At 48.8% G+C, this 17,702-nt stretch overlaps 1 protein-coding gene across 1 annotated transcript in view; it reads left to right on the forward strand.

The window, feature by feature from the left end:
* Nucleotides 1–17,702, forward strand: part of lamc1 (laminin, gamma 1) — a 46,514-nt gene that overhangs the window by 16,842 nt on the left and 11,970 nt on the right. The window contains exons 2-5 of the mRNA XM_004573511.4: nucleotides 6,461–6,765; nucleotides 13,778–13,908; nucleotides 16,635–16,801; nucleotides 16,932–17,120. Of these exons, the coding sequence (XP_004573568.2) occupies nucleotides 6,461–6,765; nucleotides 13,778–13,908; nucleotides 16,635–16,801; nucleotides 16,932–17,120 (792 nt within the window). The remainder of the gene's footprint in view (nucleotides 1–6,460; nucleotides 6,766–13,777; nucleotides 13,909–16,634; nucleotides 16,802–16,931; nucleotides 17,121–17,702) is intronic.

The raw sequence follows: 17,702 nt of genomic DNA on the forward strand, positions 1-17,702 counted from the left end.
TCCCTTTTAAAATCAGCTGATTTGGTGATGCTTCCCCCGCAGCGAGAGCAGCTGCGTTTAAACCCACTCATGATGATCTGACTTCATGTTTTAGGCTCTTCGGCTGAATTCGGCATTCAAAACATTTTCACGTGTTTGTTTCCAAACACTGAAAGTCTGCAGTGGTCCTCAGCCCGCTGCGTTCACGCCTGAGCTGACAATAATCGGATTACTGGAGTGGATGTAAATAGAGAGAGCGCGCTCAGTGCGACCTTTGACCTTTCTCCTGCGCGGTACCTGCTGCCCGGACTCGTCAGCGCGAGTTCGAAGCTCGGCGGTGCCCACACGTCCAAAAGTCAAAGCGGCCATTGTTCGTTTCCCTGGAGAAGAATGCGGTGATGTCATGGGAGGAAATTTAATTGGACCGTGCTGTGAGCTGAGGCGTGCCCCCCCCCCCCCCCCCCCCCCCCCCACCTTCACAACAACTGTAACCCCCCTCCCCCCCTCCCAGCCCTCAGGACGAGCCCGGGAAGTTTCCAGAGCTCCCAAACATCCAAGAAATGTGTTAAAGGAGCTCAGCCCCCAGTTTCGTGGAGTTTACACTATAAAACACGGAGTTTGAAGACCTGACAGAAGCTACGAACGGCCATGTTTGCACGTTTATTTTCATTTCTTCTAAGGAAATATGTGTTTATAATGGCAGGAAGCGAGCGACACAGTGAAGCTGTTAGCCTTCATCAGAGTCACGGATGCTCTGAGATTTGTCACCTTTTCCTTTTCTGTCATTTCGTTACCTCGGAGTACTTGAACAACCCAAGTGCAGTGTGCTGGTTTCTCTCAAAACGTGATTTAATGCCAAACTGCCAGAAATGAATGTTCTCAAAGTGAAGAGCAGCTATGAAATGTGACAGCAGAATTCATTTCAAGAATTTATTTTTTTACTGTGAGGAAAATGTCACAGCTCTGAGAAAAATGCGATGATGTCACCGGGCCGCACAGCGTGCTGGGGCGTGCCCCTCCCACCCCCACCACCCCTCAGGCCGACCCCGAGGCTCGGATACGTTCGGAGCAGCGATGTCAGGAATCCACGAGAGAAAAAAACGTCTCCTGATCCTGGTTTTGTTTTTCAGCCGGGCTGACGTGTGACGGCTGCTCGCAGTGAGGCCTGCGTCTGGTTATTTGTCCGTGATTCTTTACAGTCTTTGCTTGTTTCCATGTGGGTTCATCAGGTTTGAGTGTGTCAGAGGAAACAGCTGCATCTCGAACACGTTGAAGGACAGCTCGTGATTTTCAGGTCTGGCCTGAGCGAGCCGACTGCATCGGCTTCCTCCCCCTGCCTCATCTGTCCTCCAGAAGGACGTCTTCCTCGTTAAACGCCGTCCTCTGTGGACGAAGAACATCTGCCTCTGAAATAAAGCCTCCTTTATAAGAGACTATCTGAGGTTTGTGACCAAACGCACCTGACTGTGTCCACAGTTGCCAAAATAAAAGCTCAGATGGTGACGGCGCTGATTCATCTCTCCGGTTTATTCAGACGCTGGTTACGGGCAGTTTGCGTCACCCTTCTCATATTTTTGGAAGCATTTCCCAAACAAATTCCTCTTTGCCATCCCGTTGCCGACCTGATCCTCCGCTTGCAGAGTGGCGTGACGCAGACGTGCCGCGGGGAGCCGAACACGCGCACATGCTCAGTTGATCAGAGCTGCAGAGAGCGAGGCTGCAATAAGAATCATCACGCAGCTCAAAGTAAGACAGAGTACCAGATCAGTGAGTCACAGCAGCGGCCTTCATATCGACTCCTTTGAGACTGTTTGCTGTAATCGTGGCCTCTCTGGGCCTCCGTACATTTGAGTTTTTCCAGCTAAAGTTCTGATAAGTTTGTTGCTTCTGATCCAAACTTGGACTCCAGGCTTAGACTGGGAGATTCAGGCCAGAGGTCAGAGGTCACGTGCAGCTACGGAAGCTGTCGGTCTCGTTACGTTGCTCGCTGGCACTTAAGCAGAGCTCGTCCTCCCTCGTGCTCGTTTGCATTTCTGCTCACTGAGTCGTCGTGTCTTCCATATCAGGGCAGGAAAAACTCCCAGCAGCCCCCTCTGCCCCCTCTCCGTCTTTGAGTTTCTGTGGTCTCTTTCTTCCTCCGTCCGTCCCTCCGTCCGGCGTCACTATGCCCAGCGGAAACACATTCCTGCCGTGTCACCCCCGTCACCCCCACCGGTCCCTCGGAAAGAAAAGCTGCTTCTCCAGAACGACTGGAGGCTCTTTTCATGTTCGGGCGTGACTCCGAGGCCCCCCGAGGAGACTCTGGCAGGGTCAGCGTGCCACAAAAGGCGGGTTAGCGCCGCTTAAAGCAAAACCAGCTAATTGACGATGTCTGCGTTTGTTTCTCAGCGGCGGCTTTGCTGCAGGAGCGTCTTAACGGCAGCTTAAATCCTCAGAGGCTCCAAGGAGGGGCAGACAAAAAGCTTCTATAGTGAATTTGGCTTAAAGGTTGAGTTCACTGTTTTTTAATCCGGCCTTTATTAAAGCGCCGTTTCCTGTTTACAATATGAGAGGACAAAAGCTCCTCTTTTACTCACTTCTTACACTTTTAGGAGGCTTAACGTGTAAAAAATGATCTCAACTGGTTTATTCCAGGTCACCGTGTTAGATAATAGAATACTTGGCTTTGCTGATGAGAAATAAATCAGAAAAATAAAGCTGTACAAAAACCAAATCTCACATTTTCAAATCGAGGAAAAACGTTCACTTTAATCTGTGCGAGTCAGAAACTGCAGTTCCACTAATGTCCACCGGGGCTCCGGTGAGTCAGTCCCCATGAACTCCCATGTTAACGTGTTTGCAGCTCTGGTTGTAGTTGCTATCCGGTTGTTCAGTGATGACACGACGAATCCTACTTCCGGGTCTAAAGTAGTCTGCGTTTAATATGGCTTTTGTGTTGTTAACATGTTTAATGTTTTGTATTTTCTTCTATTTGATCTCAAAAAGCTCCTAAAACAGTCAGTGATCACTGTTGACCTCCCTCGGCTTTTATTACCGCTAATCATTTATTTAAGCTCAGTTTTTAAAACCTTAGGATGTAACTACAGCCCAGCCCATGCAGCAGTATATGAATGACTAACCTCGTATTGTGGATGGATTATCTCAGTTGTTCTCCTGGCTGAAGTTTGGTCCTTTTACAGCATCCTGCCATGCGATTACATTTGTTCCTGACCACCGAGAACACTCACGTTAACTTTTATCGAGTGGAAAAAAAGTTAGCTTGTTTATATTATGCTAACATAGCTGTGTCGCTAGCGGTCACGTAGCACATCATTATATACCAGCTAGCCCAACTTCAGTAACCCTACAAACGTCACTGCTGTTTAGTTTTCTGTCTTCATTTATGCTGGAAGTGATAACAGAGCTGTACGTTTGAATTTGTTTCCAAAACCCTGCAGTCAGGACATGCTATATTGTATTTAGATAGAAGCTAGCGAGCTAACTCCCTGCTAACTTCTAACTCCGTTAAATGTCATAAATTCCGTTTTCATGGATGCCTGGATGTTAAACTCAATTGTTACACCTGGTAGAGCAGAACGCTGATCATTTTATTAAAGATGAAAGACTTTAGACAGTTTTTCAACTCTCAGTAATGCCATAGTGATCGTTTGATATATGGACCTGCAGCGGAGTTTAGGTCCAGACACGGCTAGTGACGTCAGACTGAACAACCGGATACATCGTTAGGGGCGTGGCCTCTTTGACCGACAGGTGGATGGCGACACAGGCGGCTAGCTGTCTGCTAGCTTCACTGCAGCTAACTGGAGCTGTTGGAGGTTTTTGGGGCCTTTTTAATGACACCATGTGACCTGCTGTGAGGTTACTGTGGTAACAGACCGAGAAGACTTAAACCAGTGTGTGACGTCACAGCCTGCAGCTTACATCCAGCGTCTGGAGGCCTGTGACTGTGCAGAGGACAATAATCTGATTTACTTGATGTATGTTTATTTTTCTTTTAATTAAAATACTTTTTTAAACTCTGACAATAAAGCGATCCCTGGGGTGAAGGAGCTTTGGTGCACCCGGCTCTCCTGGGTGAGGGGTATGTTTGCTTCGCTCCACCAGCGTGCTCAGTCGCTGTAGCTAAGCGCTCGTAGTCATTTTAAGGATGGCTGACCTGTTCTGTGATTTAGGTAAAAAGACGAGAATGAAACAAATGTCAAATATGTGAAACGGACACGTCGTCCAGCTGCAGGCGAGGCTGTTAACCCTTCACCTCTATAGCTCTTGTTAACTCCCTGTAATTCATCTCCATAAAACCTGAATCATCTCAGATTTATGAGGGTTTATTCTGCTGGAAGGCTCCACCTGCTCTCATAGAGCCACGTCTTTCAGAGTTTTAAGTTTCATCAACTTTCCTCTGTGCATGCTGGGAAACGGATGAAAGATGGTGGCAGCATGAAGATGGCTCCTCGTCAGCAGGAGCTCGGTTCATCCTCGGTTTGTTTTTCCAGTCTGTGTGGCTTCCTCTTTGTGTTCTCAGGACGGCGCTTTGTCGTCTGTCTGCAGCGTCACTTCCTGCGGGCCCCTCCGGCCTCCTGTCCCAGCAGCCACCTGGACTTTGTTTGCCTCCCGATTGCTGCGACAACAGACGCTTTTGTCCCGTCCGTGAGGATGCGGAGGCGTGTTTCTGTGCGGTTTCTGAAGAGACGTCACCGACGGGTTTGTGTTCCTGTCAGTGGCGTTCGTCTCCTCTGACGCCTCTTCATAAACCCTTGATCCGAGGCCGGCGAGGCTCCACGGGACGTTTGCAGGTCCCACGTGTTCGCCGTCAGATCTGAATGAAACGGCCTTTTATTCTGAAACTGGTGAACTTCACTCAGCCCAGTTTGTTCCAGGAACTGAACCGGCTGTGGAGGAATGTGTGGGAAACCATGACGGAGCGCTTCCTTTTCATGCTGTGATCTCTGCGAGCACACAGACCTGTGAGGGGACGTTCTGGGGAGGCTACATAAAAGCAGCACGGTTGGTGTTCAGACCTCCGTCCACCCGAGGCCCGTTCTGCTCCCCTCACAAACGTCACCTCAGCGTCTTCCTTTTGTTTGATCTTGTTGCTCCATCTCTGCGTTTGAGCCGTTTCCCACCTGTGATGGGAACAGCTTTTGTTTTATGACTCTGTAAATATGTAATCATGAATGTTTGAAGGATATTTCAAACTCGATTACTGTAAACAGCCTCACAAGGCCGACACTTTGGGAACGCAGTGACACACATTTAATCCGTTCTGAACATTTTCTTCATGTCTGGTTTTCATTCTTCTAAGAAAACACCTCCACCCATGTTTGACTTACCAATGGCCAGTGTCCATGCTTTTATTTTGACAGTCTACAGTGTTGTGGCTCCTGATTATAACTCGGCGGCTCTGCGTGACGGTTGGTCCTGGATCTGCTGTGGAGAGCAGGTTCACGGCGGCTGGTTTCAATCGTCTGTCACATCAGGAAATAAAAACATCTGCTTCTGTTTGTTTCACGCCGAGTTTGGTTTGCGGTGAAAAGACGAAGCGAGCGTGTTTGTGAAGATGAAAGCAGCACAGTAGCAGTTTGGTCTTCATGAGATGTGCTGATGCGTCCCTGATCCAGCGCTCCAGGGTCGGTGCTGTTTGTTAAACCGCTGCGTGAAATTTAAAACCTTCAGCCTGACCTCTGATTGGCCGCCTGTGTTTGCAGCGCTGTGTGAACGGAGCGGCCGGTAATTCAGAAAATGAAACCTCAGCGGTGACGTCGCATCCACCGAGGCTTTGATTGTGAGCAGTAAATGGGCTCATAAACTCGGTGTGGTCCTCAGAGCGTCACGCACACACAGGGAGGACGCCGGCGGCGTGTTTGCTGTTGCTTCATTGTTTCCTGTAATAAACTGCAGCTCTTTGTGCGCTTCAGTCCTATCAGCAGCTTCACCTTTATTTGCCGTTGACACAGAGGGGCCCCTCCAGACCGGGGCCCTGTCAGCGCACTGTTTACAGAGCAGATTCTTTGGCTGAGCAAACAGCCGTACCCCCCGCCGCCCGGCTCAAACGCGGCGGCCTCCCTTTGCTCGCTGACTGACGGCTGCTGGAGCGCTCAGGCCGACCTGCTCAGACTCGCCAAATATGCGGAGACCGTCCGCAGCCCCGAGTGTCGCAGTCAGAGGAAGAACTGCACTTCACATTCCTGCTCAGCATTTCCCAAATCGCCCGAGATCATCCCCCCGACAGCGCCCGAGCGGGCGTCAGGAAACAGTCCTGCAGAGACACGATGCTCCGCAGAGATCCTCAGGTTACAGTCAGGGCGGAGGTACAGCTGCATCCAGCTGTGCTGTGCATGGTTTAACCTCCGCCCTGGAGCATCAGTATTTTTGATCCTGCAGCTCGTCCGACTCTCAGCTTCTTTCGGTCTGCAGGTTTTTAGTCTCCTTCCATCTGTTACACAAACTAAACCTAACCTAACGCTCCTCCCTCTCTCTGCAGGTAAGGCCTTCGACATCACCTACGTCCGCCTCAAGTTCCACACCAGCCGGCCGGAGAGCTTCGCCATCTACAAGCGGACCAGCGAGGGCAGCCCCTGGGTGCCGTACCAGTACTACAGCAGCTCCTGCGAGAAGACCTACCAGAAAGCGAACCGCGGCTTCATCCGCACCGGCCAGGACGAGCAGCAGGCGCTCTGCACCGACGAGTTCAGCGACATCTCGCCGCTCACGGGAGGAAACGTGGCCTTCTCCACACTGGAGGGACGACCCAGCGCCTACAACTTCGACAACAGCCCCGTCCTCCAGGTGAGCGCGTTTTTACTTCTGATTTTACCTCATGAATCACTTTTAAAGGCTCTGAGAGCAGAAACAACATCAGCTCCACAGAAAAGTGATGTTAGAAAATCTGAAAACAGAAATGTGACGAGAATCATGTTGAGGCACAAATTTGACCTTTAATCCTTTTAAACGTGTCTTCTGTTCTTCATAAAGTTCTTATTTAGAAATAAAATAAGGACACTGTTTGAGCCTCAGTAACTACGGATGAAGGCGTGCGTGTGACGCCACCTGAGACATCGTGACTCCTCCCCTCACAGAACGAGAAGCCGGAGGTTACGCCGCACATCTGGGCACAGGGAGGTTTAGTTTGATAAAGAGCAGCAGCTCCGTGAAATCGGAGTTCGGTGGGAGTCGTTCACACAGTCGGAAAAGCTCACATGAACCAGATCGCTGCTTTCCCCTAAACAAACTCTCCGTAACCATCAAAGATTCTTTGTCTTTTGAATATTCGATTTGTTCCCTTGGAGCCTGAAACTGATGAAATATTCCCAGAATGAAGGGAAAGTTTCAGACATCAGCATCTGCAATGCTTTTGTAAGCGAGTGTTCCCTCGTTCTGCAGACAGAAGTTCTTGAGCAGCACCGCCTGCGCTGCGACCCGCTTCCAGGCGACGCCCCCGGATTTCCCAGCTCGGTTTGGCCCGAGCGCCCGGCAGCTGGAGCGCGCTCCTCGTTGTCCCCTCCTCTTCCTGTCGCCCGTCAGCGTGTTTGTGATTGCTTCATGAGCAGGAAGCAGAGTCTGTGTTCATTCCTCTCGCCTCAGTTTTTGTTTTGTAAGGTCACTCTGACACACACACACACACACACAGAGACACACACACACACACAGAGACACACACACACACACACACACACACAGAGACACAGATGCGCACACACACACACACAGAGACACACACAGACACACACAGACAGTGCTCTAAATACAGTTTATAGGTTTTATCAGTAACAAGAGGAACACTGAGTTTCCCACAGTCATCACGCTGGAGGTGAAGAAACACGAATGATGCAGTGGGAGAGACTCTCATGATGAATGTTCCTCTGTCAGACTCTGCGGGAGAGTTTGTGGCATCAGTGACTCACATTATTCATTTAGAGCTGATGTGATCAGGACGGTCCTGAAAGGAGGCTGTGTGTAAGTATTTATTCTGAAAACAGCGAGTGACAGAAGGTCCTGATGGATGGACGGAGCTGCCCGTCCATCAGCGTTTCGTCTACTTTGCTGGTTCGGTTTTTATCAGATGAATTTATTCGTGCACTGTCTGCAGACGGTGTTCCTCATAGCTGCTGCAGGTCTCCGGGACATGCTGGAGATCAGATCTTCATGCATGGAGATCCTTTTTAAGGACGGATCATAGTTTCAGTCAGGATCTGACGCAGCTCGTTGTTTCTGAACCGTCGTCAGTTTTCAGTAAGGTCGGTCCTTAAAAAGCCGAAGCCCACGAACTCTGAAAGTCTTTCGTGTTATTTTTCAGTCTTTTCTTATTTTAGAACATTTGATTTATTTAAGTTTGGCTTGATTTTAAAGACGATATTAAAACAAAGACTAAACGTTGAGAAGAGTCAGCTGATGATAAACCACCAGCCATGACCTGACGTGACCTGTGTGCTGGTGATTAACTCAGGAAGTATATGATCCGAGGAACTCAAAATACAAATCTGCTGTTGCGCTCTCCGCCTTAACCTCAGATAACTAAACCCCGACGGAGGTTCAGGTGTCGATTGGCTCAGATGAAGGCTTGTTAAAAAGTGCAGCTGGTCCGGTTATCTGCTGACCGTTTTAAAGGCCGGTTCTTCTCCCATCTCCGACATTCATGCGGCATAAACGCATCCGGCCCATCCAGCAGCTGCAGATCCTCACGCTGTCCCATCCAGGAAGCCGGAGCAGCCTCGTCTCCAAATCGCCGCTGTCTAAACTGTAGCGAACATTTGTTTGCCATCAATCAACTGCAGCTCCGTGCCAGTGTGGAGGCCTCGCCCGGGATGTGTTTTCTTGAAGGAAGAATGCTGCTTGGTTTTAGGAAGTCCTCCGGGAATCACAAACATTCAGCCTGGAAACAAACAGCCTGTCAGGAGGCGAACGAGAGCGAGCAGAGACGCAGCCAGTGATTATTTTAGAGGTGGAATAAACGTCCAGCTTCAGCTGTTTAGTCTGCAGCGTGTCAAGTCTTCCACATTAAAACTGCTCCACGGATTGAAATCTTAATCCGTTCTTCCTCGAGTCCAAGAGGGGGAAATTCCCAGAGATGTCCTGAAAGTGCTGCTGGGATTTTGTCCAGATGCGCTGTGAGCGTCCGGGACGAAAGATCCGACTCGTCTCCGTTAGCCGACCGACGTCAGCTGCAGATAGGGCTGCTCAATTAATCGAATTTTAATCACGATTACGATCTGGGCTTTCAACGATCATTAAAAATGACGGAGCCGATTATTAGCCCCTCCCTCATTTATCCGCGACACCTTAAAGGCCGGTCCGTGAAAATATTGTCGGGCATAAACCGTCCGTGGCGCAAAAAAGGTTGGAGACCGGATGATTAAGAGGAAGCTCTGAAAGCTAAGCAGAAGTTATTTGGAGAGGAGAGTGACTGCTGTTGGTTGAAAAGAGAGGTAAAAAAAAAACTTCAGTGGTGTTGCACACTATGTTATATTATTTTTTAAAGTCATTGTTAACCCTTTAAAGCCGGTCAGAGCAGCACGCTCCGTTTTGCGTAACTATTTTTAAATCCCGGTAGCTCTGCAACCACGTGAGCTAGCGCAATAATTTGTTTTGCATATGAAACCGGAGGAGTTGTACTTACATCTGATGCCATCAGCTTGTCCTCGGTCACGGTTTCCTTCCACATAAAGCTTTGCAAAAACTGCATAAAAAGCGCTTGCAGGAACAAAAACATAATATTCCAGAAACACGCTTTGCCGATCCGATCAGCTGTTCATAACACTTCCCACATTGAAACAGAAGTCAGCGCGAACTATCGCATGTCCGCCATTTCCTGGCCGAAACCGGAAGCGACGTCATTTTCGCGGGAAATGTAGTTTTTTACTTGTAGGCCTTAAAAGCCTATACTGGTGTTTTTATAAGTCATGTTTGACTCTATACTTTTCTGAATAGTTGCTGGGATGCTTAGAACTCGAATTGCACTGCTGGAAATAGTTTATTTTGATGCACCTGCTGCTTTCTTTGCAAATTTGCATCATAGGATTGTTTTTTGTTTTTCCTGCAGTATATAAAAATTGCTGTATCTCCAAAATAAAACTATGAAGACACTCAAAATAAATTTCCTGTTGTAAACTATTTTTTGCAACTTTTTTGTATTTAAAGTTTTGAGGGATAAGCCTCTTAAATTTCTCCAAGTAGAAATATATGTAAACAAAACAAAAACGACTTTCAATTTTTTTTTGTAGTTTATTGCACTTTTTTGCAATTAATGTAGTTACTATGGACTTAATGCATACATATTATTAAAATATGGGCTATAACAGTTGTATTGATGTATAGCAACTTGAAATGCTCCCACAAATGGCACTACAACATGTAAAAAAAATAATATAAGCTCTGGTGGACTTGGTTCTATAGTAGGTCTTAAGGGTTAAATAAATATCGTCAAATAATCGTGATTATCATTTTTGCCATAATCGAGCAGCCCTAGCTGCAGACGTACCTGTGTCTTCCCGGGTGTTTCCAGAATGTGTAACTCAGGAACAGTGAGCCTGCTGGGGCCACGTTACGCAACATTAACGGTTGTAGCTCCGGTTGTAGCGCACACCTAAAAGCGTGGGAACAGACTGTCACTGCGCCTGTAACTGGAGGTGGCGCCCTCTGCTGGCTCGTTTCAGCCAAACATCGGTTAAAAACCCAAAGACGTCGATTCCAACACGATGCCGTAAACGAGCAGAGCGCTCAGACCCTTTGAGCTCAGTCTGTTTGAAACGAAGGACACAGCTCAGACAGGAAATGACATCAGCAAGCTAACAGGAAGTCTGGTTCACTTCATTTCAAAATTAAAAAACTGTTCCTGTCCTTTTCCTGCATCTGCCATGTCTCGTTTCTGGAGTGTCTGCCGTGTTCCCGGAATGTTGGAGCGTTTTTCTTTTCTTTGTTATCTTTTCCAAAACGTTGTGTTTTCTGTTTTTTGAAGGGGTTTCCCACCTCGGGGCCACCGTAGGAAAAGAAACCCGGAGCGTGACATCTCCATCAGCCACTTTAACATGTTAGCTAACTTTCATGTAACGGTCGCGACATTTAAGGCTGATTTTTGTCGTGGAAGCACAAAGTGGAGTAAATGTGGTGTCGTTGGTCAGCAGATGGTTTATAGTTCAGCAGCTGCAGACGTGAGTCTGACAGGAAAGAATAAAATGATCGATCTAAATGTAATAAAGATCCTGTGGATGTCTAAGGCCACAGTCCTCGGTGAGGATGGTCCAGCAGGGGTGAATCAGGGATGTTGCATTTCTCTGCGGCTCACTCAGAAACAGTTAGAGGTGAAAAGTCGGGCCTGTAAACACTTGTGCCAGCAGCTCTCGGCTGTATTTAACGGCGTGATGGTTGATCGTCTGCCCGTTGAGGTGGACGCTCTCAGCTGCTGGTTATTTCCCGCTCAGAGATGACAGACAGCAGGAATGTCACAGAGCGACAAACAGCCGTCTGACGCCTCCGGCAGGCCGCCGCCTCCAAAAAGATCCTGGCTTTGGTATAAATAGCTCGATGCCAGCGAGACAAATAAGGAAGTTTAGAGCTGAGCTGCAGAGCTAAATCTGTTCATTTACACGGAGAGGAAGTACGAGGCTCGAAGGAAGCAAGGGAGGAAATGACGAGCCGTGAAAATGCTTTTCCAGAAGGCTTCGGCTGATCGCTTTTCCAAACTGGGATGGGTCATGTGATGGGGCAGACTGCCTGAACTGAAACATAGTCAAAGGTTACACTGAAAATATTACCAATAAAAAAATGAACTGGTTGTTTTATCAGCGTTTAAATGAGTTTACAGCTTCCTAATCGGCTGATATCGCTCCACCGATCACATCAGAGTGTAACAGAGTTACGTGGCAGCTAATTCTGCATAAATGCCGTCTTTCTCTGAGCATCTTAGAAGTTTTGTGTCTGGATAAAGGTGGACTGTGGGACCAACTTAGTAATGCACATGTGGAGGGTTTGAAAGGAGGAAACGCAGTATAGCTGTGACTTCATTGGCCAGCATTTCCTCAAAGAGCAGCCTTTGGTCTCAGGACGCCATCATGGAAGTGAGAAACCTGCAGTTCCTGTAGCGTCCACTGGAGGCTCCAGCATTCCTTTATAACTCGCCTAGATTAGTTTGCATTAGGGGCGTGGCCTCTATTCAATTTATTTAGATTCAGTTTTATTTATACAGCGCAAAATCACAACAACCGTCCTCAATGTGCTTTATATTATAAGGTCGACCCTACAATAATACATACAGAGAAAATGATATGATATGAATCATATGACCCCCTGTGAGCAGGATTTTGGTGACAGTGGGAAGGAAAAACTCCCTTTTAACAGGAAGAAACCTCCAACAGAACCAGGCTCAGGGAGGGGCGGGACCATCTGCTGTGATTGGTTGGGGTGAGAGAAGGAAGACAGGATAAAGACATGCTGTGGAAGAGAGACAGAGGTTAATAACAGATATGATTCAATGCAGAGAGGTCTGTTAATACATAGTGAGTGAAGAAGAAACACCCAGTGCATCATGGGAATCCTCCAGCAGCCTACGTCTATTGCAGCATAACTAAGGGAGGATTCAGGGTCACCTGGTCCACAGAAGAGCGGCCTGATTATTTAAGACCTTGTAGATGAGGAGCAGGATTTCTGGATTTAACAGGCAGCCAGTGAAGGAGAAATCTGGCTCTAAAAACCAAGAGTGGTGGAGGCCGGCACGCTGAGTCTGTGGAGCTCCTGGTCATGGAGTAGCCTCTATAACAAGAAAGCACAGCTTCATGTTTCAGGAACCGGCTGTCGTGTTCAGAGCAGATTATTTGTGTTGCTCATGTTGGGAATGAACCCAGGAAGTTGTTTCAGTGCTGGTCGGCTGTGTTACCAGGCTACATGTGTGACACGGTTACATCAACATTTAACCGTCGTGCTCGGTGCTTTCAAGGCTTTATGCTCTGCTTGTTTCCTGTGAGGGTCTTCACAGGATTACCTCAGGACAGGTAAACTTCCTGTTTCCGAGCCTGTGAGTCGCAGGCTGTTCCACATTCCCAGCACTTGTCCGAGGATTTAACAGGCATGCGCGAAGTCACAGTTTTTCTGAGTGGGCGGACAAACATGGAGCAGGTCTGACAGCGGGCCAGCTCGCTTATATTCAGCTCCACTTTCCCCTCGAGCCGCCGCTTCGTCTTCAGCTTCTCCGAAGCTTCGGGCCTGACGAGCTTCCTGCTGAACGGAGCTATCGCTGGCTTTCCCACGAGGCGGGATGTTGAGTAACTTTCTTTATCCTCTGAAACACAACAGGTGTCCTGAGTAATTCCCTCCATCTGGATCTTGTATCGTAAGGCCAAGAAAATAAATTCATTTCTGTGGAAATGTCACAGTGTGAGGGCCTGCTGGTGTCTGCGTCACTGTTTTTCCCACAGCTGGAACTGAAACCACTTCTCTGTTTGCAGAGTACAAAAACCAGGATGTTTCACACGCCTGCGTTTGCTTTGAGTTTAATTAAAGTAATCAGATTACTGGGTGAGGTAGTCATGCTCTCTTCAGTGTGATCTTAAATCACTCTTGGGGCAGAATCGGCACAAACATGCTGAGGCTCATCCAGCAGTGACATCGTTCCAGCTGTTTGGATAAACGGGAGAAAAACCAAATAGTTTTAAATATTTCTTTAGTAGTTGGATCATAAAGACATAAATTATTTCCAGCCAATCAGGACATCAGAGCATGGTCAGGTGTATGAGCATGCTCCGTTGGCAGGTGATGCTCCTCTGTTTGCCCTCGTGTGTCTAACGCAGCATCCATGTTGTGTCTGTTGCAGGACTGGGTGACGGCCACCGACATCAGAGTGACCCTGAACCGGCTCAACACATTCGGAGACGAGGTCTTCAATGACCCCAAGGTCCTCAAGTCCTACTACTACGCCATCTCTGACTTCGCGGTGGGAGGAAGGTAAAGCCTCAGATTCACTGCAGGTCCTGTTTTTCAGTCGAGTCCTCTGGCGGAGCTCTGCTCTGCGGTCAGGTCCCGCCGTGTCACTGTGTGGTCCGCTTCCTTGTGACCAGCGCAGGATCCACACTAGAATTCGTTTTCGATAGGCATTACTCAAGTGTTGCACGGAGCACGACTCTGCAGCCATAATCTGTTTGAATGTGGAGCACATTTCCCTTACACCGCCAGCATTCCTGAAATTCCTAGCCGGCAGGGCCAGATTATAGGGAAACCGGAATGAGGCGGTCCGACAGCCGTGACGGATGGAAGAAAAGGGGCGATTCCCGAGCCGAGCACCTGGAGGATTTAACCTTTACTTGTCCCAGGAGGAGATTTTCCTTCTGCACCTTCACCTGGATCTACCTGAGCGTGCTCAGCTGGCAGCTCTGTGGGCAGATTTATCTGCACTTTATTATATCAACACTTTTCATTGTGCAATTCTGCCAGTGACTCATTCATGCAAACACACAGCTCATGAACGCTCCTTTGAACTCCTTGAACTCGTGCAGCAGCTCGCTGCTCATTGGACAGAAGATCACCTGGAGTTTTTCCCGTTTGCTCACGTTTTGGCCGGGAGGGAGCAAAGGGTTTAAATCCAGCTTAACATGTGTGATGTTCAGGATTTCTTTCATGCTTCTCCCTCCGTGCCTGCTCGGGTTCGACTGAACCTCCAACAATCTTTCTGTTTTTGAGGTCTTGTGAATTATGTGTAACCAGGAAGGTTTCTGATCCTGTGTAAACCCAGGACACAGCCACGGAGACGATGATCTTTATAGTTTGCTGTGAAGCGGGCGCAGCGATTTATTGAATTGTGTGCAAACGTGAAAATACAGCTTTTAATCCAAAAACGGAGTTTAACGGGCTCGTGAGTGAATCTTTGGTGTGACTTCCTTCAGCACAGCGTGAGCTCTGCTTTCTTTACGTATCGTTCGGAGCTCTTCTCCGTCAGGCTGATCCCACCAGCTGAAATCTGCTCCAACCACGATGGAGCCTCCACCTTGTTGCACAGAAGGACCTCTGTCCCGACCTCCTCCCTGAACCAAATCTAGATTTATCAGATTTCCCATCAGAACGGTTCCACTGATCAGTCCAGGTCTTCTATAGTGTGCATGCTGGGGCTGGGCCATATCAAACCGTTCACGGTGATACTGGTATAATGTTGGGCAACGATAAGAAAATGAAATATGGCGATAGAATATGGGTAAAACACGCATGTGCAGTGTTTTCATACGCACATGGCGGTGACGGAGAATGAGAAGGGCGAAAGCAGATCGTTGAATGAAACGGATGAATGAAATGAAACGGCAGCTACATTTAGCCACAGCCACCCTGGGGCGCACTGACAGAGGCGAGGCTGCCGGACACTGGCGCCACCGGGCCCTCTGACCACCACCAGTAGGCTACGGGTGAAGTGTCTTGCCCAAGGACACAACGACCGAGACTGTCGGAGCCGGGGCTCGAACCGGCAACCTTCCGATTACAAGGCGAACTCCCAACTCTTGAGCCACGATTGAACCAGAACTGGTTTGTAAAAATGCTGCAGCTTCAGTGGTGTGGAACTGGTTTGGCTTTCGTCCCTCAGATACACAACAAAGCACTATTTTTGGTAGCGCATGCGAGCGGGCCGTCGTTATTACCGTGTTTCTTGGAAAATACGGCGCACTTACAATCAATCGGAGCATTACGGCTATCGTAGGCAGGAGCCTCGCGGAGTGATGCGTACAGGTGTCCTTTCTCTGCGCCGAGGTGAGCCAGGCTTTCAGCTCTGAGAATCACCTCGTTGGTGTAAAAATACTTGGTTGTCAAACTGTTATCTCTAACATTTTTCATTTGAACTAAAGAAATGGGAGCAGACGATGTTTTTGCGACGGGCCGATGGAAACAAAGAGCTTAAAACTGGTTCTTTGCTCGGTGGTCCAAAGAAAAACTTTGATAGAGCTTCAGAAATCCCGAACTCGAGAGCACCTCAGTAAAGTCTGGCTCCTTTGAAGCAGCACATAAAGAAAGGACTCGAGACTTTTGCACAAAAGTGTGTGGCTCTGTCCCGCTAACGGCCACAGACTGCCTCCTTCTGCTCTTGAGGAGTGATTGTGGGGACATCTCACTGAAGCCTTCGCACTCACCGCAGGAGAATAAAGGACGTGTTGTCCCACGGAGGTTCTGTGCGTCACTAGATGGCGGCGTATCTCCGACACATTCCTCAGCGCTGCTCGTGAGTCGCGCTGACTGTTTATCTGTGCGCTGCTTTATCGCTCCTTCGTTCTGTGCCGTGAGCTCCAGAAGGGCTCAGGCTGCATGCTGAAGTCTGCACGTTTACAGTATTAAACCCGCTGCACACTGACTCAGTGCTGTAAGCCCGAGGCGGTGCAGCTTTAACAGCTCGGAGCACGAACCCAGGCCTCTCTTCCTTCCCACTGTCAGTTTTTCCAACAGCTCGCTGCCAAGAGACACCTGAGACCATAGCCAAAGGTGGCTGCTGAGCAAGTCCCGTCCTGCTGAGGCGGGTGGCTGCGCTCCCTCGGGAGGTTTGAGAAAACCTTTGCTCGGAGCTGCAGAGCGGAAAAACCTCATCGGGAGCGAAAACAATGACGACAGTAAACTGAACAAAGAGTTGAGCTTTAATGACGGTGTGTGAGCGTTAGCAGCAACCTGGTCCAGGTGTGACAGGTGTGCTTCTCTACTTCCAGGTGTAAGTGTAACGGCCACGCCAGCGAGTGCGCGAGGAACGATGGAGGACGGCTGGTGTGTAACTGTAAACACAACACCGCCGGCGACGACTGCCAAGAGTGCCAACCGTTCTTCAACGACCGGCCCTGGAGGAGAGCGACGGCCGACAGCCCCAACGAGTGTCTGCGTAAGTCTGCCGCCGCACGTTTGCCCCGTCACCGATGATTTCACTGCGTCACGAGAGATTTTGGTGCATCTTCAACTTTTTCACTGTTACCTGTTTCGGGTCTTTTATTGTGAAACTCTCCATCTCTCAGCCTGCGAGTGTAGCGGGAAGAGTGCCGAGTGTTTCTTCGACGCCGAGCTGTACCGGGCCACCGGTCACGGCGGCCACTGCAGGAACTGCGCCGACAACACGGACGGCCCCAACTGCGAGCGTTGCCTCGACAACTACTACAGAGACCCGGGCGCCAGCCGCTGCCTGCCCTGCCTCTGCAACCCCGTCGGTGAGTGGTGCACACTGGAGAGTGTGTGTGAGTGTGAGTGTGTGTGTGTGTGTGTGTGTGTGATCGTTTGTTCTCGCGTTGTTTCGAGTGTTTGCTGATTATTTTCTCTATTTGATCTTTTTTTGGCCTTTGTTTGTGTTTATGTGGTAAATGTTTGTGTTCGTGATGCTTCTGGATGTTTTTGCAGCACGTTGAAATCACTTGTTTGCTCTTTGTCACCCGTCTTGACATTCTGTCGACTCCTTGCAGCAGTTTTTCTCTCTGGTGTCAGTTTGTCGGACGTCTCTGTTGTGATTTTTCAGGAAATCTGTCGAGTCGTTTGCAGAGAATCGAAACACAAATTGCAGAAAAGGTTTAAAGATCAGTTTTGGTGATTTTGTAAATGTTTGAGTGAAAACATGTGAAACCGCAGGCATGGACTTTGTGGTTTTCAGCAGTTTTTAACGGAGCGCAGCAGGAAACCACCGCCTAATGTGAGCCAGCTGCTCCACCCGCTCTGCACTGCGACGGCTCATTAATGCAGCTGATTGTTTGCATGTGGTTGGAGGTTAACGTGTTTGTGTGTGTGTGTGTGTGTGTGTG

The sequence above is a fragment of the Maylandia zebra genome, linkage group LG18 (assembly GCF_041146795.1).
Source record: "Maylandia zebra isolate NMK-2024a linkage group LG18, Mzebra_GT3a, whole genome shotgun sequence".
NCBI lineage: Eukaryota > Metazoa > Chordata > Actinopteri > Cichliformes > Cichlidae > Maylandia > Maylandia zebra.